The 25,964-nt window shown below is 35.9% G+C and overlaps 1 protein-coding gene across 8 annotated transcripts; it reads right to left on the bottom strand.

Moving 5' to 3' along the window:
* mybl1 (v-myb avian myeloblastosis viral oncogene homolog-like 1) lies at window positions 1–25,870 on the bottom strand. 8 transcript variants are annotated; one of them, XM_005162751.6, is made up of 16 exons: window positions 25,492–25,870; window positions 22,865–22,964; window positions 22,654–22,725; window positions 20,195–20,287; window positions 17,934–18,154; window positions 17,659–17,845; window positions 15,291–15,368; window positions 13,280–13,378; window positions 10,815–11,030; window positions 9,468–9,821; window positions 8,944–9,083; window positions 8,732–8,846; window positions 6,879–6,989; window positions 5,248–5,364; window positions 4,980–5,159; window positions 1–1,963 (listed from the first exon to the last, which is right to left on the bottom strand). In XM_005162751.6, exons 1-16 carry the CDS (start codon window positions 25,512–25,514, stop codon window positions 1,838–1,840), a joined length of 2,232 nt encoding a protein of 743 aa, XP_005162808.1. In that variant the 5' UTR covers window positions 25,515–25,870; the 3' UTR covers window positions 1–1,837. The 8 variants fall into 8 exon arrangements, with proteins under 8 accessions (XP_005162808.1, XP_017209495.1, XP_017209496.1 ...); XM_017354006.4 differs by having other exon boundaries at window positions 5,248–5,361; XM_017354007.4 differs by having other exon boundaries at window positions 10,824–11,030.
* Window positions 25,871–25,964: the final 94 nt, after the last annotated feature.

The following is a 25,964-nucleotide window of genomic DNA, read 5'->3' as shown; positions in this document are numbered from 1 at the left end:
TTAAAGAGCATATTGTTTTTATTTTTAGGTAATGACAACTTGGCTATTGGACGCTTTGTAATATCAAAGAAGCAGGTTAAAATTGTTTCGTGTAAATTCTGTAACGCATTGCATGTCAGTGGAAGAGTGCTGCTTGTTTTCATGCATGTCAGTTTGCTACATATACTTGCTTCCCCTTAAATCTACACCAAAAATGTAATGACAACAAACAAGACAGACGTTTTGACAGTAAATTTATGACAAACGAACACATTAGGCTGTTTTCTACAACGTTACGTGAGCCAGAATAAATGAATCTCTCTTTATTTTGCATGCAGGATTACGCATTTGTAGTGTTTACCTGTATCCAGACGGTCAGTTTTTATATTTCAATATCTGGATTACAATTAAAAAAATAAACTAAACCATTCCTCAATTTGAATCAAACTCAACGCAAACACTTTTGTTTGTTTCAGACTAATCAACCAGGAACTATTTCACATGGGTTCATCTCAGTTTACACTAAATCGAGACATCAAAACATTTCACTTCGTATTAGAGCAAAGCATTTGTCCTACACTTCCTTTAACCGATTGTGCATGTGTCCATTTCTGCTGTAACTCCCAGTAGCAGCGAGCAAAAATCTTATGAACATGTTTCTAAAGCGAGAAAGTGGGAGAGAGGAAATACTTTTATGCCATTTTCCCCTTCAAATATCAGACATGTCATTGTTAATGATATGTTTAAATACATTCAGCCAGCGCTAAAAATCACACAACAACAAAATGTAAACACTACAGAGGGCATAAAACACTAGATACTAACGACAAACCAACATTTACACATTTAAAAGTGCAATTTCCCCACATTTGGAGGCTGAATGCTGCTTGCTGTTACTATTTTTACGGTCAACCAATTGCGGACGGAACTTGAAATATGAAATAAAACGTTAAACTGTACAGGCCAAAAAATTAGTGGCAGTGTTATTTGAAATCAGGAAACATGTGACGGAAGGTAGTCAAATCTTGAACAGAACAGAAATATAATTAGAGTTTTTTGTTTTTATATATTTGAAATAAATAAATTAGTAAAGATTTAATAAATAGAAGCTACAGCTCTGAGCAAAAAAATCTCACTCTCTCATCTGTTCTTGGAACGTGCGACGGAGCGCATTGATATCAGTACCAAAACATGATTCCGGCTAAACTGAGATCAATAAGCAGCGAAGATGCTGGATTTAGACTTCTGTCAGCAATTTTAACATCAACGACCTTCACTTTAGAGCGAAACAATCCTCTCAAAAATACAAATAAAAAACTAAATGAGTGAGGTACCTTCCAGTAGACGTTAACTTAGCAGATTCACGCTATACAATACATTCAGTGAGTGTCCTACTCGTATAAAATAATGAAATAAAAAAGAATCAGGACGGAATCTTTGTTATGTTTTGGAGCGGATTACGTCGCAAGTGCTATCCAGTTACTCCTCAACACTGTCTCTCTGCTCCGCAGCCTAACAAACAACTACAGTAGTGCAACACTGCCAGTGCTCCCCTTTTCTTGACACCAGTCTCTAAAAACATCTAAAAGAGCTTTAAAAATGTTGTTCGTATGATTAAAAAAAGCAGCCCTTAAAGCTCAGCGCACTGTCTATGACTAAAAAAACGGATAAAAACAGCTCTACGTTAAAATGTGCGGCAAATCTAGTGCTACATGTGTGTTTTATTTAATATCAGTAGGTGTTTAGCAAACATCGTTGTGAGTGTTTTTGTTTTCTACATCAGATTGTCTGAGAGGTTAAATGTCATTGTTTTGGAGAAGGAGAAAAGAGGGAGGTTTCTGGAGTGCAGAAGTGTTGTTTAAAGAACGAGAGCTCTGGAGATGCAGGCGGTCGGGTTGGGGTTTAAGTAACGCCTGGCCTGCTCTGTCATGATCAGCTGATCCTCCGTTTTTCCAAACACCACTGCATCCCACTCGTTGTTGGCCTGTTAGATGAGAAAATAGGTCTGTTGATCATGGTTAATCTAAAATAAAACCATAAAAGTAAAATCATTTTTGTTATCTAAAAGAAATAAAAGCTGAAGTATTAAAACATTTAAAAAAAACACTGCAAAATACAATTTAACTACAAATAAAAAAAAAATCATAATAAATCGAATGTTTATGGAAAACATATAAATAAACAAAAAAATTAATTTGATTCTTTAAAAAAATTATATATATATAGATGAAATAATAACAATTACAACCAATTCAAAATATGAAATTAATAATAAATAAAACTTTAATCATACGAAAAGGCCAAAGGTCTAAAATTTGTATTAATATTTATAATGAAGAACAAAAACAAGATTGAAAAGTTTACAGTGCATCTGGAAAGTATTTATAGTGCTTCACTTTTTTCACAATTTTTTATGGTACCGTCTTATTCCAAAATGAATTAAATTCATTTATTTCCTCATGATTCTACACACAATACCCCATAATGACAATGTGAAAAAAGGATTTTGAAATTGTTCCAAATTTATTTTAAAAAAAAAACTGAAAAATCAAATGTACATAAGTATTCACAACCTTTGCTTAATACTTTGTTGATGCACCTTTGGCAGCAATTACAGCCTCAAGTCTTTTTGATTATGATGCCGCAAGCTTGGCACACCTGTCTTTGGGAATTTTTGCCCATTCCTCTTTGCAGTACCTCTCAAGACCTGATCTTAAGAGAGATGTTCAATAGGATTTAGATCTAGGCTCTGGCTGGGCCACTTAAGGACATTCACTGAGTTGTTGTGAAGCTACTCCAGTGATATTTTGGTGTGCTTTGGGTCACTGTCCTGCTGAATGATGAACCGTTGCTCCAGTCTGAGGTCAAGAGCACTCGGAAGCAGGTTTTCATTCAGATGTCTCTGTACATTGCTGCATTCATCTTTCCCTCTATCCTGACTAGTCTTCCAGTTCCTGCAGCTGAAAAACATCCCCAAAGCATGATGCTGCCACCACCATGTTTCATTGTAGGGATGGTATTAGCCTGGTGATGAGCGGAGCCTGGTTTTCTCCAAACAATTCAATTCACAATTCAATTCAAATTCGAATTCAAATGCATTTCCTCCAAAGGGTTCAATTTTAGTTTCATCAGACCAGAGTTTCTTATGGTCTGAGAGTCTTTTAGATGCCTTTTGGCAAATTCCAGGAGGGGCATGGCTTCCATCTGGCCACTCTACCATACAGGCCTGATTGGTGGATTGCTGCACAGATGGTTGTCCTTCTGTAAGGGTCTCCTCTCTTCACAGAAGAATGGTTGAGCTCAGACAGAGTGACTATCGGGTAACTCCCTGACTAAGGCCTTTCTCCCCGATCACTCAGCTTAGATGGCCGGCCAGCTCTAGGAAGAGTCCTGGTGGTTCTAAACATCTTCCACTTACGGATGATGGAGGCCACTGTGCTCATTGAAACTTTCAGAGCAGCATACATTTTTTTGTAACCTTCCCCAGCCTTGTGCCTTGTGCCTCGATACAAAATATAATTTGTTTAATTCAAATTCAGCTGAAGGCTCTTAGTAGTTCAGCAACCCTCTGCCCTTTCTCACTGTATATGAATATTAGCTGCTTCAGTACAACATCTACATTAGCAGGATGATAAGGATGAAACCAGGGTGGACATTTCAGCAAGACAATGATCCAATGATACTCATATACTTTCAGAGAAAGAAAATCAAGCTGTAGAATGGCCCAGCCCATCACCTGATTTAAATCCAATAGCAAATTCAAAGTACAGATCAGATTTGATAGACGAGACCCACAGAACCATCAAGATTTTTACACTGAAGTCTGTGAAAAAAACAATCACACCTAAGCAATTCATGTGATTTCATTCTCCATATGTGAGGCGTCTTTAGCTGCCATCATTAAAAAAGCTATTTATATAAAGTATTAAATACATTTCAGTAGTTCAGTACTCTCTCCTTGTGTCATTTTATTGGTACACATAAATAATGTTTTAGATTTTCTTTTGTTTTATGTTTGTATCATGGTTTCCACTACATTCATTCTTCCATGGCGGGGCGCCACACCAAAATTCATCCCGCCACGGCTACATTACAGCTTCTCATTCAAAACATTTTATTTTTTTAATAGCAGGTTATAATCGCACCAAATCGTATTATAGGGTAAATGAATTATAACAGCGCAAACATTTGTTTAACCCTTTAAGGTTACGTGCTGACTGACTGGCAGGTGCGTGATGTGTGAGGCCAGCAAACATGACGTTTAGCCGTTTCACTTTACTTCTGGACGCATTAATGCTACTCTGTAGTTCTATTAGAGACATTCATAAACATTCCTAGAAAATCTAATAAATGCTGGAGACATACTCTTTACATAAACGCACTAAATCACACTCAACAGCGTTTGTTTGAGAGCGCACAAGAAGATCTGCAGGCTCTTGAAGCGGCTTATATTTGAGGTGGCGTGCAAGAAGTTTTGTGCACGAGCAGAGGAAATCGGTGCGCAAGCAGAGATTCACATGCTCGTACATGTACGTTATTACATGAATGTGATCTCGACTTCTAATACTGCGCTCATGACATTTGTCATTGAAATAACGCCACAAGTATTTAGTAGATCTGTATAAAAAAAGGCCTGCTGCCACAGCTGGGAAAAATCCTAGAGGAAACACTGTATTGTTTGGGTTTTTACCAAATTCTGGTTCAATTCCATGTCAACAGCTCCTTTAAAAACAACATGAAGTGTTCAATACTTATTCCCCACTGTATAACTACTTTACTACATTTACTAGAACAAATGATATTAAATTATTTAAGCGTTTCGGTTAACATATCATCCCAAATATTGTTTATTAGAACTAATCTATTTCCAAACAGCACATTATTGCAATTTTGTGTATACACTGCAATTATGTGCTAACTCCAAAACAATGAATATAGGAATATCAATATCACATCAAATCCTTTCCTTTTGCTACCTAAAGAACAATAGAGCGACTTACCGGTGTGGGTGTTTGGTAAAGCGGGCTCCTTTGGATCATGTTTTCTCGCTTGCCTTGTGGGCTGACTGAACAAACAACAGAAAGCGAATCCTTCAGTGATTCAGGAGAGCAGGAGTTCTCCTCTCTTTCCGTTAATGGCATCATGAGCATGGACCTGGTCAGCAGGCCGTCACTCTGAGACTACGTGGAAAAAAAGTAGCAGGAAAACAACGTAAACTACAATTCTAAAGATGCATCTTTAGCTAGAAGAGGAGGACAATGCTCATACCGTTGTTCCATTGTTGTTAATCTGCTGTTGAGGAAACAGCTGAACGTTCAGACAATCTTTTTCCCAGCTGTCCAACACCAAAGACTTTCTCACTTTCCTTGCAGGAGCTTCCATCTGCTGTCAATCCCACAAGACACAGCAAATAAAAATAGTGTTCGGTTTAAAGGAATAGTACTCCCAAAAATTATACATTTGTCATTACTTACTCACTCTCTACTTATTTTGAGTTTATTTCTCGTGCAATAACAATAAAATGACACAAGGAGAAAATACCGAACTACTGAAAGTATGTCATACTTTATATAAAAGGCTTTTTTTGTGATGACAGCTTAAAATGCCTCTCATATGGAGAATGAAGTCACATGCATTGCTCTGGTGATTTTTTTTCACAGACTTTAACAGTGTAAAATTAAATCTTGTCTATCAAATCTGATCTTTATATTGTATCTTCTATTGGATTTAAGTCAGGTGATTGGCTGGGACATTCTACAGCTTGATTTTCTTTTACTAAATCCATTTGAGAGTTTCCTCGGCTGTGTTTTTGATCATCACCTTGCTGTAATGAGCAGAGAGTTGCTGAAGAACTACTGAAATATTTCAGCTGCTGTCTGGGCTTTTACTGTATTTCTACACCTCCCTTTCTTCATGTGTTTAATACTTTTTCCCTGTGTCATTTCATTATATTTAACATAACGTATATATTGTATATATGGATTTCTTTAGTTGTAAGTAACCAACATCCAGTAAAAATTAGTTAATAGCACCTTAAGAATTATGTTTTCTGAGAAAAATGGTGAAGTGTTAAATACTTATTTTGCCCACTGTATTTTGAAGAAACTTCAAAAGTGAAAGTTGTTACTGGTTTTAAGCATTAATCAAAATCTTCTGTGTTCATCAGAAAATCAGGTTTAGAAGTTTGTAACCACTTGAAGGTGGGTACATTTTTATTTTTAGGTAAACTATCCTATTAGGGTGGAAATTCTGTCACTTTATCTATTTTGCTTGACTGTGTAAAATGAATGAGGAGGCATGTGGAAATAACACAAAATCTAAATCAAGTGATTTTAGCATCCCAAAGTTAAATTTATGCATATAAAATATATTTTCTCTACAACAAAATTGTGGCTAGTGAAAATGGAGAGTGGCTAGTAACGTTGGAAAACTACTAGACCCAGTGGCTGTTGATCAAAAAATTTTATGTCAAGCCCTGGTCATATAAGAATTTCTCACATGCTGTTTTTTGAATACTATGAATTAGGACATAGTAGTTGACTAGCATACTGTTTTTAGCTTACTATATGGTATGGAAGTATGCTATTTCAGACGCAGCACTAGTATACCTAAGAGCTTGATAAAACTTTCGAGTCAACAGCACCTTCAAAAATATGTTTTCGGAGAAAAATGGTGACGTGTTCAATACTTATTTTCCCCAGTGTTTTGAAAAAAACTTCAAAAGTCAAAAGTTGTTATTATCAAGTCAAAGAAGATCAAAAAGGTTTAGAGGTTTGTAACCACTTGCAGGTGAGCAAATTTTCATTTTTTGGGTAAACTTTCCCTTTAAGATTGAAATTCTGTCACTATATCTATTGTCCATGACTGCGTGAATGGGTACGAAAGAAAGTGGCGAATACCTCGTAGGATCTGTACTGAAGTTGGTTTTGCACTTGAGTGAAGATGTCCGCTCCGGTCTCCTCCTTCAGGACCTCTCTGATGTCCTCCTCCAGAAGTGCCAGTGGTTGGGGCTAAACACACCAGGGTAATATATAAAACTGCAAATTAGCGTCTGAAGCACTGATGGCTGAATCATCATGAAACAATTTTGTTTTAGGGACTGTTAAGTTTGTTTTAGGGAATGTCTTTGTCCTGATTGTTTTTAGGACCCTACAGATATTATATTGAAAATGACTAAATAGATTTGCTGCCATGGCAAATAACTGAATAAAAAGTAAAGGTCAATTGACAATCATCGGAATAAGTATTATGAGGAAGAATATTGTAATTAATTGTCTTGCTGTATAGATTTAATGCTCTTTATTTAAAATGTAATTAAGCTCCACACATGTGAGTGGGATCTCCTCTTCGTACGCGCCAGACACTTTCTCATCAACACTCCATGGTTCTGGGAAATCTTGCAATTCTTAAGCTGATGGTACACAGGGAAACTTTTTGAGCAATTTTACTGGGCAACTTTGGGAAGTGATACTATAAATGGGCAATCTGGTGAGACACGGGTTAACAAATTAGGGCAATGGGTTACAGACACAAAGCTTGTTGCCCATTCTTAATAGTAAATCAGCCAAGCAACATCGCTCTGCAAAATTACCTGGCAACATTGTTAAGCATTAGTGGTCTACTTGCAGGTGAGTGTGCTTGACAAACCACCAGTAGACGACATTCTTTTTTCTCTCCATATGCCTCAGATACGTTCTTACAAGCACTAAATACTTTTTGCAAAACATTGCGTGATTCTAAGTGTGCTTCACATAGGTGAGTTGGCTTGACAAACCTAAACCAGGAGTGCCCAAATTCGGTCCTAGAGGGCCACTGGAGAGTTTAGCTACAACTTGCTTCAAATTAAACCCGCCAGGAGGTTTCTAGGCTGTGTCCGAAATCGCCTACTACTCAAGTAGGTATACATTTAAATTTGAATTTACCACATAATCTTTAAAAAAGTATGGTCTATATAGTATGAATGTGAAAAGTATGAATGGAACTCAAATGTACTACATCTGTCATTTGTCATGATCACATGACCTACCCTCATCAGTTACGTCCCTTCACTCCAATTCATGAATTCTATCGCATGACATAGCGTCCATCGAATCCCCACTTCAGAACCTTGCCAGGAGTAGTAGTTCATCCAGGAATTTTTCACATGCTGTTTTTCGAATACTATGAATTCGGACATACTATTCGGCTCGCATACTGTTTTTAGCTTACTATATCGTAAGTATGTGATTTTGGAAACAGCGCTAGTATACCAAAGAGCTTAATAAGGTGGTTCAGGTGTGTGTAATTAGGGTTGGAGCTAAACTCTGCAAGACACCAGCTCTCCACGACCAAGTTTGGGCACCCTAGAACTAAACCAACCTTGGACTTGTCATAGCATTTATATACTGCTCTCTGATGATTTGAAGTGCTTCTTTTCTCCTCACTTGTAAGTCGCTTTAGATAAAAAACATCTGCTACATGAATACATTTAAATGTAAATGCAATAATTTTTAGATTTGGTTGACTGTCAAAGTACCGGTGACCAATCGACTTTCATTTTATGAATCAATAATGATAAGTTTCCACTAAATTAATGTTCTACTGAAGAAGACTAAATCACCTACATCTTGGATAACCCAAGGCTTCATTTTTGAACTTCTTTTTTTTAAAACAGATTTCATGAGACTTATTCTTTCATGCATCTTGCTGTAGTCTGTTTAATAACGATGTGTCTTTTATTAATTCATTTATTTTTACTAAAACTAAAACCTACCACCATCCTTAATGGCCCATGCATCTTCTCCTGGGCAGCCAAGGCATTTTTAAATGGAGTTGGCGTTCTTGGAGTGTGTACAACAATATTCTTATGGAGTTTCGGGGTCCTAAAACTGAAGACAAAAACAGCACTAGTTATTTCTTGATTCAGACCACGGTTATCTCAAATTTCTCAAACAGCAGCAGCAAAGCTGAAGAATGAGCCCTGACCCTGCATTCTCCTTCTGGTGTTTTGGTGTGGTCTCTTTCTGATGCGGTGTGTTGAGGAGGCATTTCTGTCCACACACTGGAGTTGACGTGAGAGCAGGATTGTCGAGGCTCAAGGGCTCGCCACCAGATACATTAAAAAACTGGAAAAAAAAAAAAAAAACATTGAATGAATCCACTAGGTCTGGGTATTGATTCAGTCCTTGATTGTGTCCTAATCAAGTCCTAATTTGATTCGATACAGATGTACAGGCTTACGATTCAATTTGATATAATAAACGAATATAACTAAAATAACTATAATAAAAAAATGATCAGTGAGTACTAAATTTTAGGTGCATGTGTAGAAATCACCTCTATAAATATCTCTTTACATATCTGAAAACACCTAATCACTGGAATACAGAATAAACGGTTTACTGCTTTTGAGAAATATCCAACTAACCGCTTAAAAAAATGGAAAAAAAAAACATTTTGGTTCTCTGTACTCTATAATAGGTGCTTTAGTTTATGATTTTGTTTTGTACCTGAGAAGGTGAAAACGGCAGGCCTTTAACAGGAGTGTGTTTTGGAGAGTTCCCACTGTTGTCAATATAAGAGCAGCTTCTTTCTTCAGCAGGAGACTGATCTCCTCCCTCTCTTCTCTTCTTTCTGCAGATGGAGGTTGGTGGAGAGCTGAATCTGTTCATGCAGGTGTTGGGAAGAGTCCCAGACTTGCCCTGGCTGACCGCAGCACATGGTCTGGTCATTGTCTGGACGGTAGGAGCATTTATTGGGAAGGCCAGGGTTTCTGTACAGACATCAGCGGGGTTTGTAGGCTTCGGAGAGGGGCCGCTCTCTGAGAGATCAAAACTAGTGACATCACTCCAGGCCAGAGGATCCTACAGCATCAAAAAACACATTTATATTGCCACAATTCAAAATCTGCATAGTTGATAAGATTTTTTTACACTCAAAGAATTAAGTTTGTTTCAAACTACTTATTTAAAATGAGCTGAAACAACGCAATTCCTGAGTTTCTTTGGGAGGAGAACTTGATTGTTTAATGTTCAAACAACTTAATTTGTAAAAACGTAAATGTTAACTTAATTCCTTCATGTTGTCCCAACTCAAATCGATAGTGTGGAACCCAGCATTTTTTACAGTGTAGTCTAAACACGTAGTCTTAGTCCTAGTCTTGTTAAACCCCATATTTAGTTTAAACACAGGTAAAAATAAGGCTGTCAATGATACATTTTCACAAATCATAACTTTCAAACTTGTTTTTTTTCAGAGGGATATTTCTTAATCTGATCAATCAGTTGAACACAATGGACTAATATTGCTCATAACCTAATTTCCTTCTTCCAAAATTTAAATATGGTGCTACCCTGGCTTAGATCTCTTAGTACAGTAATCAACTAGTACATAAAAAGTAAAATAAATTAATTAATTAAAAATAAGAATATATAATCAATAACATATCTAATTTTATACAGTTTTACATTCATTTAAGAGTGGAGAGTACACGACATCCAAAAACAAAGGCAGTTTCTAAAACAATTCATTTACATTCTGTACTTAATGGATTTCTTTACATTGCACACTTGATTATTGACCAGGGTTATTCTTGTCATCTTAAACTAAAACCATAAAACTGACTTGACAAATCTTGGTTAATTAAAAACTATTATTGACATAAAGCTAAATTGACATTTTATACAGATGATATTAAAATAAAAATATCTAAAACACAACCAAATTACTAATGACACTTAAATATCACTCTTATTATCAGAAAAGCAGAATAAACTAGTTAAAAACTAGTTAAAAACTACAAACTTCCTATAACCTGATCAGTTTATTTAGAACACAGAAAGTGTATCTTTACGTACTCTGCTTACCGAGTCAATGAGCTCCATGGTCTCTGCAAACTCAGGGATGGTCTCTAGTGTGGACAGAACAGCACTGGCTTCAGCAGCCAGAAACTTGCTCGGAGAGACAGGCAGAGGTATGGAGACGGAGCGGCCATCCTCTACACCTCTGTCCTCCACACTCTCCACACTGTCATCAGGCAGACTGTCTGACCAGCTCGAGTAGCTCTCTGGATTCTGCAGAGGAACAATCATCGACGTCAGTGAGGAAAAGAGTGAGATAAAACACATGAAATGACCAAAAGATGAAGTGGAAGGGAAAGTTCAACTGAATAAAACAATAAATAAAATCACAGAATCAATAAGTCTACATTAATTCAGTCATGATATCGATGCTGCATATTACTTTGAGATTATATGCTATAATGTTAAGATGTTTTTCGTTCATTCATTCATTTTCTTGTCGGCTTAGTCCCTTTATTAATCTGGGGTCGCCACAGCAGAATGAACCGCCAACTTATCTAGCAAGTTTTTACGCAGCGGATGCTCTTCCAGCAGCAACCCATCTCTGGGAAACATCCACACACACATTCACAAACACACTCATACACTGCGGACAATTTAGCCTACCCAATTCACCTGTACCGCATGTCTTTGGACTGTTGGGGAAACCGGAGCACCCAGAGGAAACCCACGCAAACACGGGGAGAACATGCAAACTTCACACAGAAATGCCCACTGACCCAGCCAGGCTCGAACCAGCGACCTTATTGCTGTGAAGCATTGTGCTACCCACTGTGCCACTGTGATGCCATAATAATAATATATATTAATTATATAATATTGGGGGTGGGAATCTCTGAGCACAATCCGATTCTGGAGGTCATGAGCCGATTCCTAAAAGATTCTTAACCAAACATTTTTTTATTTTTACAAATATTTGTAAAATTTTATGTCATTTTAACCAGAATTACAGTTTCCATGCTTTTGATTATTGATTGGAATCTCTGTGTGACAGTACATCAAGTCATCAAAATTGTTTTATTTTATTAAACATTTATTTCTTTTATTAAAGAATTATTCTTTATTAAAATTTCAAGATAAAAACACCAGATCACAAAGAGCAATTATAAAGAACAAAGAGTCCTCATTCCAAAAAAAATGCTTTTATTTGATTATAACGTTAAGTGAAATTATGGATAATAGGAGAAAAATTAAATGTACATTTATTATGTAATTAGCTCTCACAATTATTGGTTGATCAACGGATCAGAAGAGCTGCGTCTCGCCTGTAATTATCCATCAGTCCAAATCAAGTGAATTCAGTAGCATACGTATATGTGCTTGTCAACACTTCTGTTTAGAGCACATCCCTGCACCATCGCAATCTAATTTGAATACAGAATCGATTAGAAATTTTTGAGAATTAATTTAGAATTGTTAAAGTAAGAATTAAAATGCATTGTTTTTTTTCTTCCCCTCCCCTAATATATATATATATATATATATATATATATATATATATATATATATATATAGAGAGAGAGAGAGAGAGAGAGAGAGAGAGAGAGAGAGAGAGAGAGAGAGAGAGAGAGAGAGAGAATTTGGTTCAAACTTTTTAAAATTTTCTTTCAGCATGTTGCCAAGAAAGTATTTCTAATTTTTTTTACTTGTTTGCCTTTTAACTTACAACTAGAATACTAATTAAAATGGCAGAAAACAACAAGAAAACGAAAATGAACAGCGATGGAAAAAAATTCTCTGGATTTACCATTCAAGGTTTAAGTAAAATATTATTGTTGCTTTATTTTATGCTGTAAACCAGGGGTCACCAATCTCGGTCCTGGAGGGCCGGTGTCCCTGCAGGGTTTAGCTCCAACTTGCCTCAACACACCTGCCTGGATGTTTCAAGTATACCTAGTAAGACCTTGATTAGCTGGTTCAGGTGTGTTTGATTAGAGTTGGAAATAAAATCTGTAGGGCACTGGCCCTCCAGGAATAAGTTTGGTGATCCCTGCTGTAAACTGTTGATGACATGTCTTTCAAATTTAAAAGAAAATAAAATAAAATCTAAAATATTGAATAATTAAATAAAATCTTTGTCACCAAAACTACTAAATATATTTCGAACAGACAGAATTAACTTAAAGAAAAACATGTTTACAAAAAGATAACATTAACTATGCTATTTAATTTTACTAGTTATACTGAAAAAATGAATAGAACAATGATGGAAATAACATGTAGAGTCAATATAATGCAAATAAAAGTAAAATGTTAAAACATGCATTTAACAAAAAGTGAAACTTTCAATGCGGTCCTGTTCTATAAATGTAATTAACCAAACTACATGTGAAGCAGGTGGACAGTGAGTGCAGGCGAAGCACAGCTAGACATGAGTTAGAAATGAGCAGGATGGGAATGAAGGGAGGCAATGGGGTCTAAAGCGATACTCTACGCGTACACACACACACAGTGTTTCTTACACGGGGCCCCGACTGTCTTCTGACTTCACTCTCAGCTGACATTAGCAACAGCTCTAGCTCCTTAATTCTTTTCTCTTTGTCGGGGTCGTCGTGGAACGGCTGTGAGGAAGAGGAACAACCAGGAACGAAGAGGCGCAAAGAGAGACGGTGACAAAGTTTACTGACAATTTCACAAGACTTTTATGAGGTCCTCAATTTCACCAAGGAAAAGGCTGATTTATATGCTGATGTAGTTATTGTACAGAGTTTCAGCAGGCTTCATAGTCAAATGTAAGATATTTAAAGCAAATTTCTCAAACTCAATTCCTGGAGGGCCGCAGCTCTGCACAGTTTTGCTCCAACCCTGATCAAACGCGGCTGATCTGACTACTGAAGGTGTTCATGACTCTTTTGAACTCTTTTTTTTTTTTTTAGATGAGCCGTGTTTGATAGTGTTGAAGCAAAACTGTGCAGAACTGCGGCCCTCCAGGAATAGAGTTTGAGACATATGTTTTAAAGGGACACTTTTATTTGGAAATAGGCTCATTTTACAAGAGATCCCTAGAGTTAATTTATTCAGCCAATCTCTGAGTGTAGCGGGAGCACTTTTAGCTTAGCTTAGCATAAATCATTTAATTGGATCAAACTATTAGCATCTTGCTCAAAACTTTTTTTAAAAGAGTTTCGATAATTGTCCTATTTGAAGCATAATTCATCTGTAGTTACTAGGATGTTGTTCTAAGACTGATGGGAAATTATAAGTTGCTATTTTCTAGGTCGATATGGTTAGAGTCAAGTTTATAGAGTCAAGCTTTCAATAGGAAAAACTATCAATTATAAATAAATTATTTTTTTATATTAAAAAAATTAGTGAGATGCTAATGTGATGTAATGTAACGTATATTTATATAGCGTATTTATCGTGTATGGCCATACACCCAAAGTGCTTAACAATTATGGGGATTGTCTCTCCACACCTCCACCAGTGTGCAGCCTTCACTTGGATGATGCGACAGCAGCCACAAGAAAACGGTGCCAGTGCCCTCACCACACACCAGCTATTGGTAGAGTGGAGAGACAGTGATACAGCCAATTCAGTGGATGGGGATGATTGGGAGGCCATGATGGTAAGGGCAGATGTAGATGGAATTGGGAGGTCATGGGAATTTTAATGACCACAGTGAGTTAGGACCTCGGCTTAACGTCTCATCCGAAAGACAGCACCCACTGACAGTATAGTGTCCCCTTCACTATACTGGGGCATTAGGACTCACACAGACCAGAGGTTAAGTGTCCCCTGCTTGCCTCACTAACACCACTTCCAACAGCAACCTAGTTTTCCCATGTGGTCTCCCATCCAGGTACTGGCCAGTCTTTGGGCTGCAGGTTGATATGGCTGTGACTTATAGTCTATTACTTAATGCTAAGCTACGCTAGGACATCGGCTGAATAAAAACAAAATTGTAAACATTTAACTTTTGGGCAAATTAATTGGGCAAAATTAATGTATTAGAATTTCTATTTCTAATGTAGTTCCACAATACAGACCACAATAAATTAAATTTAGGGTCTATTTGCAATGTCCACAAAGAAAAACAACAACAAAACAAACCAAGAAAACATAGAATCACTAAATTACTTTCAAGACAAATAAGTTAATTCAAACTAAACATAATATTGAAGACAGCAGTAGTCTTATGAACAAATTCTATTAACTTTAGGGATAGTTCAGCTTCAATTCTTTTTAAAGCCTACATTTGAACATTTTAGCCTTTTTTTACTTTTTAGGGCCTTTTTTTGACGTTATTAAATGAATTGATTTTACAATACAAATATAAAAACATTCCATTGGTGAAAGTCAGGTTTTTTTAAAACACCACACCACACACATGCAGATTAAACAAGTATACACAAACATATGAGTTGATTCGTTTTTAATTTATAGAGATGAAGAACAGACTTCAGAAAGAAGAAAGTTCAGAGATACAGAGAAGATTGAAGCATGCTGTGGGAAATGCATCATGGGACTTACCGAGACGAAGCTCGAGATCCGTACGTTGATGTTTTCCAAGCACTGGGCACTTTGTGATCTGTATGGATATCTGGGGGGCTGCCAATCAAACACGATAAGAGAGTTCTTAATGTTTACTGTACTAAATACTTCACATTAGCTAATTAATATTTTTTCAATTTTTTTTTTTTTAATTGTTTCACAAATTATCATGAAAAAATCCCATCATTAGACATGACTCACAGTAATCGGCTATCATTATTGGTTGAAAAACATTTAGCATCTTTACTGAAAACAATTTTTTTTAAATAAAAGTCAACCTTAATAAGACAATTTAAGGTACAACTCTCACTATTAACAAACCATTAACTACATTTAATAGTTTTTAATAATTATGGATAAAGTACTCCAGGAGGTTGTTATCACAGAATAAAGCCCAAAAGGCTTATTGTCGGCCCATTGCAAAGTGGAGCAGTGTTGTATAGTGATGGGAAGATCAGATCATTTTACTGACTCGTACCTTTGGGTCTCGTTCAGCAAAGGTGAACGAATCTTTTTTCGAGTCATTTCATTCAATTTGCCAAAATATTATTAAAATGTTGCTTCCAAACTCATCTACAACTACACCAAAACGTTGATCACACTACAAACAAGTCATAACTAGAAAGCTGTAAGAAAGAGAAGATAATCATTTATTGTTTACCTGGTCTTTTGTCAATGATTAGCTCATCTCATCTGACAGGTCTTTAAATTTGAGTGGTTTGTTCTTGTTACACAGACAGTCCCATATATGCTTAACCAACGCACACAGTCTTGACGAAAGGAGTCTATCACATAATAAAAGACCGACTCAAACCGAGGACTCCAGAAATGAACAGATCAAATCTTTTTCCGGGTCTGACTACATATGATTGGCTCCTGTCTTTCATGTGATGAACGAATTACTCAAACTGAGGACTCGAGAGTTGAACTGATTAAATATTTTTCTCGCTCTGACTGCAAATGATTGGCTTCTGTCTTTCATGTGACGAATGAACAACTCAAACCCGATAGAAGGCTTGAAAAAGGAACTAATCTTCTGCTATACCTGCATAAATCTGAGCATATGCGAATGAACAAATCTCTGAGAGGACTCAACGTTCTCGAATCATTCAAGAACAACCCATCACTACTAGTGTTGTATAGGACTGAAGGGCTTTATTCTGCTAAAACAACCAACCTGGATGTACTTTTTCTTGCTCATCACATAGCTACCTGCCACAAACAAAAAAAAATAAAAAAATCACACACAAAACCTTGTTCTGAGGTGTAATAGTTTAGTAATTCTTTGTTTAAGTGCAAATCTGACAGAAACTAAAACAGCTGATAGAGTATACACTAACCAGCACACTATTCAACCACAAGATGGCAACAAACAGTCAAAACGCAAAGCTGACAGAAATTAAACCCGTTGAATAATACTAACCGTATTATTCATAAACAAGATGGTGCCAAACAGTCAAAAACCGCAATGTGACAGACAAGCAGATACAAATAAATGAAGATATGTATATGGATTTGAACTTATTTACTGACAGTCAATGTGATTCACAATTGCTGGATGAGCCTGCATTATTTAGTGGTTATCTCGAGATAACATACCTTGAAATGTTGTGACTGCCCACATAGCAAAATTTCTCTGGCCCAGCTCTGGCCCACACAATCAGGTTTTGCTTGGCCCACATGCCGCAGTGAATTACGGTACATGACTGGACCAAATCTGGCTTCCAGACAAGGGCCAAACACGGACCATATCTGGTCCAAGTCTCAGCCAAGTTAATAACTCATAACTGGGCCTGAACTGGGCCAGATAGGTTGGTGTGTCACGATTGCAATGAAATTGATAAACCCATGGAGTGATGCGCTTTAGGCACACTATGGGCATGCTTTTTCTCAAAGTGACCTGATTGGTAGAATTTTTTTTCTTTACTCAAAAATGATTTTAGTGTATTTTAAATGTGGGTCAAGACTGGCCAAACTCAAATGGCCCACTTATCACATTTTTAATCTGGGCCAAATACTACGTTTTTTATCTGGCCCAAATCTTGTGTGCCGCCTTAAAGACGGTGCCACCTCTGCCAAACCCGGTACATGTTTGGCCCACATGCTGTATGCCAGTGCCGGATGAATGCCTGCTATGCCAGCTTTATGCCAAATCTGGGCCAGAATTCTTTGCTACTAGGGTGACCAATCAGAATGGAGTATTCCAGACAGCCGTGTAATAATGCAGAATACGTAATTTATAAGTCCTAACAAACAACAAATATCTTAATAGTCACTAGTTAATAGTGAGAATGAATCCCTAAACTAATTAAAGTTGCTTTAGCGACAGATTCAAATGTGTTATCACCTGTGATTGGCCGCTCAATATTGGCTGATTCTGGTCATGTGGATATTCCACAGTCGGGCTGGATTTGGGACGTTTCTTCTGGCCTGGATCACTGTTGTAGCTCTTGTTGCCCTCTTGTAAGTAACCCTCATGCTCCACCTTCCTGCGCATGGTGGAGTTCCAATGGTTCTTAATGGAGTTGTCCGTTCTATAAGAGTGAAGTAACGTCAATCTCCAGCCTATATAAGCACACAGGCATCCTTCTATATTCAGCACAGATTTAGACTGATTTTTACCTTCCAGGCAAGAGCTTTGAGATCTCAGCCCAGCGGTTACCCAGACGTTTGTGTGCTTCATAGATAATGCGATCCTCTTCCTGGGTCCAGGAGGATTTTTTCACTTCTGGGTTGAGGTGATTGTGCCAGCGCTCTCTGCATTGTTTGCCTATGCGCCCTTGTAAGTGCTTAGCAATCACTGACCACCGTTTGGGTCCATATTTATGAACAAGCTCAATCACCTGTAGAGATGTTCAGAATAAACACTTTGTCATCTAACAATGTTTGATGCTGATATAAAACATTAAACTGAATAAAACTGGAGCGGCACGGTGACGCAATGGGTAGCATGTTCGCCTCACAGCAAGAAGGTCGCTAGTTCGAGCCTTGGCTGGGTCAGTTGGAGTTTCTGTGTGAACTGGAGTTAGCCTGTTCTCCCCTTGTTCGTGTGGGTTTCCTCCGGGTGCTCCCCGACAAGTACAAAAATGTGGTATAGGTGAATTGGGAAGGCTAAATTGTGTGTAGTGTTGTGTAGTGTTTGTGTATGATGTTTCCCAGTTATGGGTTGCAGCTAAAAGGGCATCCGCTGCGTAAAACATAAGCTGGATAAGTTGGCGGTTCATTCCGCTGTGGCGACCCCAGATTAATAAAGGGACTAAGACGAAAAGAAAATGAATGAATCAAACTAGCAAAGTTTGACATTATGTTTATAGATTATAAAATGTAGTTGTTAAATTTATAGATTTTATAAAATATTGTCTTTGCTGAAAACTACCATATAAATGACCCTTTCAACCATTTTCCAAAATATGTCAGGATCATTTAGTCTTTACCAAATAAAAACAGTTATGGCTAGTCTTTGAGCTAACATAATATTGCACAAACTATTATTTTAAAGTGAGCTAAAGTCAGTTTTGAATCTATTTATCTATCTATATATGAACTATTTTCCCAGTAATGGGTTGCAGCTGGAAGGGCATCTGCTGTGTAAAACATATGCCGCAATAGTTGGCAGTTTATTCCGCTGTAGCGACTTCTGTAATAGAGACTAAGCTGAAGGAAAATTAATGAATGAATATATCAATTATTTTAAATCATAACTATTTTGAAAAAGCATTTTTACCTTATTTAAATAAATTTGGGATGGTTTAAACTGATCATAAGTGACACTAAAACATAAAAATATATATCCAAAATTAAGCAAAAAGTGCTCAGGGGTAGCTTAAATAATGTGTCATGCTCTGGGTAAGGGATTCAGCAGAATAAAAAGCAAAAGTCAGTCCAAGGCACTCGAAAAATGTGGAAAAAATATGAAAAAGTCTTTATTAACATAGTTATTCCTCAATACTGCGCCAACGCGTTTCGGCAAACACTTGCTTTCATCAGGGTTACAGAAATCAGGTGCATTTGAAGTTTCTTTTGAATAAAGGTCTGCCTCAGACTGACTTTTGTTGTTTATAAAAAATATGTATTTCATCATAGAGAGCTGAAAAATATATTACTGTTTCCACAAACATATTGGAAAGCTTAAAGTACAGCAGTTAATTAAAATGAAAATATTTTTCAGCAATAAATAAAAAAACTTAAATGTCACTTTTAAACCACTTAAATATTCAAATTAAACCATCACTGCTGAATAAAATAAACATTTTTTATATTATTTACCTAAACTTTATAACTAGTACTGTAGCTATTTATACTGTACTCAAATGTCTCTTGAGTATTCATTTGAGTACTCAAATATTTCTAAATCAGTATTTTAGAATTATTTCTGAAGGATCGCTAAAGACTGAAGTAATGACTTCTGCTAAGTCAACTTTGTGATAAGTTACATTTTAAAATACATTAAATAAAAAAAAGATTTATTATAAATAGCAATAACACCTTACTATATGTACTATTATTACTGTACTATTAATCAAATATGTGCAGCTTTTGAGAAAGCTTTTGATTCTTTCAAAATACTTTGGTAGTCTAGTACTATGTCTACTTTTGTATTACTATTATATTTGTATTACTATGTTTTAAACTGGGCAGAAAATGAACTGTAGTGTTTACAAAAGTTTAAATTTATTCTAGAATGTTCATGCATATCTAAAACAGCATGTGGGAACAAAAAGGCATTTAGTAGTTTGGAATGTAGAGGAGAAGGACAAAATCTTGCACTCAAAAATGCTGAATCAAGAAAACGAGATCATCACACCCTTCCCCTTCCTTCACCATTTTTCTACTCATTCATCTCCATGTTCCTCTGAGGACACTGAACACCCGGCTCATCTTACCCTCTGATCCTCCTCCTTTGTCCAGGGTCCTTTCACCAACTCCGGGTTGAGCACCTTTTGCCAACGGTGCTGACATTGACCATCTGTCCTCGTCTGTCAAAGAGCAACAACATCCCATATTAACACCTGCAGCAAGTACACAAATAACTATAATATCATCTTTACTAACACACAGGTCTGTCGCTAAAAAAACAATCTAGTTTTAACAATAGTTCGGCTGAAATTTTATCCAGACTTATCACTGCAACAGTTCGCTTCAGTCTAAAGTTAGAAATCTTGATATGTGGCTTTTATTGGGATGTTTTTAAATAACTACAGTTAAAGTCAGAATTATTAGCCCCCCTGTTTATTTTTTCCCCCAATTTCTGTTTAACGTAGCGACGATTTTTTCAACACATTTCTAAACAAAATAGTTTTAATAACTCATTTCTAATGACTGATTTATTTTATCTTTGCCATGATTACAGTAAATAATATTTGACTAGATATTTTTCAAGACACTTCTATACAGCTTAAAGTGACATTTACAGGCTTAACTGAGTTAATTAGGTTAACTAGGAAGGTTGTGGTAATTAGGGAAGTTACTGTATAACGATGGTTTATTCTGTAGATTATCAAAAAAATATACAGCTTAAAGGGGCTAATAATTTTTACCTTAAAATGTTTTTTTTATTATTAAAAACTGCTTTTATTCTAGCCGAAATAAAACAAATAAGACTTTCTCCAGAAGAAAAAAATATTATCAGACATACTGTGAAAATTTTCGTGCTCTGTTAAACATCATTTGGGAAATATTTAAAAATAATATTCAAATGGGGTTTAATAATTTAGATTTAAACTGTGTGTTTAAAAATAGATTTTAATATTAAATTTAGATGACAATAAAAAAGTTGACTTAATAAATGTAATATTATTAAACATAATCACAGTGAACATTGCAACTGACATGCAAATGAATCTAAATCAAGCATACTTTTACACCAGTAAACTAAATTCTTCATACATTTAAAAAATATTTTTTCATTAAAGGTAATGAAACAACTGAAATCTTTGAGTGAGTAAATCAATTAATGATTCAAAAAGATTTATTGTTTTGTTAAATTATTTATTCCAAAGATTTGTGAAAAAACACAATTAATACAGTAAGGAAGTAAGTGAAGTCTTTGAGTGAGTCACTAAATCAATCATTAAAACCATGTTTAGTTTGATAAACAGTCAATGAATAAAAACTGTCATTGTTCAAGACATAAGGTGCATCCCAAATCGCATACGTATGCACTATTCTACACCATTTTGTAGTATAAATAGTGTAGGAAGTCCGTTTACACTGCAAACTCTTAAAAATAAGTGCGCTTTAACTACCTGGATGATGCACTTATTCGACCAGTAAAACGAAGTGTGGAATGATGGACACTTCACGCACTTAACAGCCACTGTCACGTAACGGAAGGGGCGGAGCTTTTGGGCAGTGATGTTTGATTATTTATTTTGGATAGTGAAAGCAAAATTCTCCTACAAGACTCATTATACTTCCCTATGGTGACTGTAGTTATACTTGTGACAAGTATTATTTGGTACTTTGGTCATTTATTTCCAAATTTGGAAACCGCCAAATATCATCAGGGAAACGGTTTGAATTTCCGCTTAGTAAAAAAAACCAATATTGTTCCTCTACACACATATACTATGCAGTTGAGTGTGTAAGTGCATAAGTACATAGTGTGCCGTTTGGGATGCTGCTATTCATTCAAAAAAGTTGATTCATCCAGTGATGAGTCCTAAGTGAGTCACTAAATCATTCATTTAAAACTATTTTTATAGATTTTATAGATTATTTGTTCAAAAGATTCAAATAAAAACACTGATTCAACAAATAATGAATCAAGTTGTCATTTGAATGAATATGAACATTTTCTTAATCTCTTTAGTATAATTTGCAATATGAATACAATTTAACCAGATGACTTAAATATCTCTATTTAAAAAGAATTCATAATTTTAGGTTGATTGGTATGATTCTGTAGGTTAGTGCATCTGCATAATATCTAATAAACAAATTAAAATATTGATAAATACAAAAAAGAAACAGATACAATTGAAACAAACAGTATTTTGTTGTGAACTGTATAAAAATAACAATGATTCAATAAAATTAATCATTATTAAAGTTACTAACAGTACAATTTCTTGTGTCTGAATGCCTATAAAATCCTCCAGGCCTCAAAATCACATGCAAATGATAAACTATACTACAAAATTCAACATTGCAAATCCTGCAATGTGACTATTGCGAATGATCACATTGCGATATTAAAGCTGAAACATTATATTGTGTAGCCCTAGAGCTAGAAAATGATAAAGAACAGCTCTAAACAAGACTTAAGATAATGTATACAATAATAAATATTTTACATTTCATTTAGACTTTTTTAGCATCAGATTCAATATACGTTACTTACTGGGAAATAATTGGCGATTAATTTCCAATTATCGGTTCCTTGTTGCTCAACAAGCTTCTTCAGCTTCTCATCCTGTGCATGAAAGAGAGATTGTGAGGTTTTCTATTTCAGACAGCAACACTAACAGCGCTGTCGCAATTCCCACCCCTTCCTGTTTCATTACAGAGCTTCCAAGTATAACCCCAACTAAACATTACAAACACAAGCATACCTCATCTCGGGACCATTTAATTTTGCACAGAGTCCTTTTAGAATTCTTGGGTTCTCTGCTGTCAGGGTCCGTAGAATGACGATCTTCGTCTTCATCTTCACTGCAGCCATAAACACAAACATAGCACAGAAAATAAATTATTTAACAAAAAATAAATCTAATCAGAAATGTTTTCGCTCAAACTGTCTGATGCCAATGGTTTAAACAGATGAGCATGATCGCTCATCTGTAAATACAAGATGTAAACCGTTTAGAAAAACAGGCGGCTCATTAAACAGGACATGCCTGAGAGTAATTAGTCTCCAAGCAGGCAATACAAGCCACATAAGGGAATTCAAGCATTATTCCAGAGCTTTGGTGTTTATGTTTTCCATGCATCTAAACTCTATTTATTAACATACATAGAAATATACAGTCAAAGTGACAGACGTTCTTCCAGAGACTTCAGGCTATGAGAATGCCTTGTTGCCTGGTAACATTTCACCAACACAGTGCGGTAAAAAGTATTTAATCAACACCAGTGGGTAGTAAATTCTCCCTGGGATACCAAAGCACAAACCTAATGGAAAATCATTTAACCAATGGTTAAAGGTTACAGCTTGCTGTAGAGCGAAAATATTTTCGAAAAGAGCAAGTCAAGGAAGTCTAATCATTAAAGAAATATGCCAGAGCACATTCTATTAGGATGCCTTCACGTAATGTCTAAAGCTGCGTTAGGTGTTTATTTAGGCCGAAGTCCAATTTTGACTGAAGTGGTACAAATATGGAAGTTCAAAATCCTTCTCTCTTTGTTTATCATTGAAACATTGGCTCTCGTTGTTACACATCACCCGATGAAAGAAGCGTTTCATTTAAGAAACTTGCTTCAATATGATCTCCACCCTTCAGGAAGGGTTGAAGTGATGAACAAGCCCATTTACTTCATATGTGGAAGTAATCAGCGCTTGCATCATTCAGTCAGGAGGCAAGCAAAATAATGGCTGGCCACAGTGTTTAATTGAGTTCAAATAGAGTCTGTACAAACTACTAATGCGTTCAGTCAGATTAAGGCCTGCAGCTGGTTCTATTTATTACACACACACACACACATTTTTTTTAAAGACTTAAAATAGACAATGATTTTTTTTTCTCATTTCTATTCAAACAGAATCATATATTTCCTAACAGTAAAAATTGTACACCCAAAATACTAATTTTAGGTATTTAGGTGCATTTTATCTCAACACATTGAAAAATGTATTCAAATGTTTACTGACCCATAAATAACATTATGGTCATGTTTGTATGGGCACAAAAAGAAAGCTGTACGTCACCTTCCTTTATAAACATGTGTTTGGAAAATAAGACACAGTTTTATAAACCAGCTAGACGCCAGTAAGTGATTATGTGGCAAGCATTATGCACAGCATGAATATCCTTACTCTATTATTACTCCAATAAAATTTAATATGTAGTTTAATACTTATTGTATACAGTACCTCCACATTTAAAATAGGCTATATTGTTTATTTTACAATATATTTAATTTATAAATTGCACTTTATTTTAAGGTGCCATTTTAGTGCAACTTTTTAACTACTGAGTAATAATGATTAAATACGTGTATTTACTATATAATTAGGGTTAGAATGAGGTTTAGATTTATGGCTAGTTGTTTGACTAATTTGTTACAGCTTTTCAGCTCATTATTAACAAAATATACATGTTAATTTCCAGTACCTGTAACATAGCAAACTCTTACTATACATTTTTCAGATTTTTAATGAGATATTTAAGTGTTAAAATTCGACAAAAACACAATATTTTCTAATAATCATCTTACAAAATATTCTTGATGTGCATTAGTAACCTATTTTTATAAATAATTGGTGATGCTATGGTGTTATTACTATGTAATGCCATACTAAGGCAGCGGGGCACAGTTCGTTTCATCTAATACCCCATAATCCTCTAAATCCGCAATAATTGCACCTTCCCTCATTTCTGTTTAGTTATTACTCTCACTAGTAACTGCATTCAAACGTTTTAACTCACCGATGACTAATTTCGTTAACTTAGCAGGTTACATTTACTTTGTTCAGTGAAATGTTAGCATGCTAGTCCACTCTAGATAGAAAACTCGGTAGACCATGCTAACTGGTAGCATTTATGCTAACACAATAAAGTGATCTTAAACCTTTGAAACAAATTACATTTGACAAGAATTAACATTATGGAGGTAGTAGCAATAAGAAATAAGTCATTTTAAAAGACTGAACCCGTTTATTAGGATGTCGATGAAATCTTGTTGGTCAGTCAGCAGGTGCAACGCGATGCGTCATTGCGACTGTCACACCATGTAAACTATCATCGTTTATAAACGTTTGAGATGATGTTGTGGAAATTTATTAATAATAATTGTTCATTTGAGCTTTGCGTTCCCATAGCAATTTCTGCTGTAACACAAATAACTAATATTTAAACCCAAAAGTTTCTTTAGAATACTCATAACTCAAATAATACCTCGATGTTTTGGGTTAAATTGGAGATCAGCACACTATCTACAGGTTTCAACACAACCCATTAGATAACAAATCTGATCGTTTTAAATAGTATTTTTATTCAGTTTATAAGATCCATCATCTCACCTCCGGGACTTCATATTGGCCATGTCAATTGCGTTTAAATCCAGATATTTACAAAGGAAAACGTCTTCAAAATATCCAATGTTGCTATCTTCTTGAAATCAGAACACACAGCTGACATTTATCCGCACATGCCACTGTCAGACATGTGTCTTTTTTCCTCAAAAACCTTCAGATCCGTACAGTCACATTCCCGAGAGCCTCTATACAATAAATATAAGACGCCACAAAATGTCCTTCCAAAATGGTTGTTATAAAACACTGAGAAGTAAATTTCCAATGCGATCCCAAAACAGTGAAGATGGAAAATCCTTAAATATAGCAGTGTTATCCTTGCGCGCCTTGCTCACACACCCGCCCCTCTGCACTGTCACTATGTACTGTTTTCAGCGCGTGTATTTCTTCCACTCATTCTGTTTCATTTTTTGTCCATCCCGCCGAATCTCGCGCCCAGCCTTCTTCCGCAAACGGGTTTG

This window comes from Danio rerio, chromosome 24, assembly GCF_049306965.1.
Source record: "Danio rerio strain Tuebingen ecotype United States chromosome 24, GRCz12tu, whole genome shotgun sequence".
Classification (NCBI taxonomy): domain Eukaryota; kingdom Metazoa; phylum Chordata; class Actinopteri; order Cypriniformes; family Danionidae; genus Danio; species Danio rerio.
The sequence above is the reverse complement of the archived record's forward strand: the minus strand, read 5'-3'. Positions and strand labels throughout refer to the sequence as shown.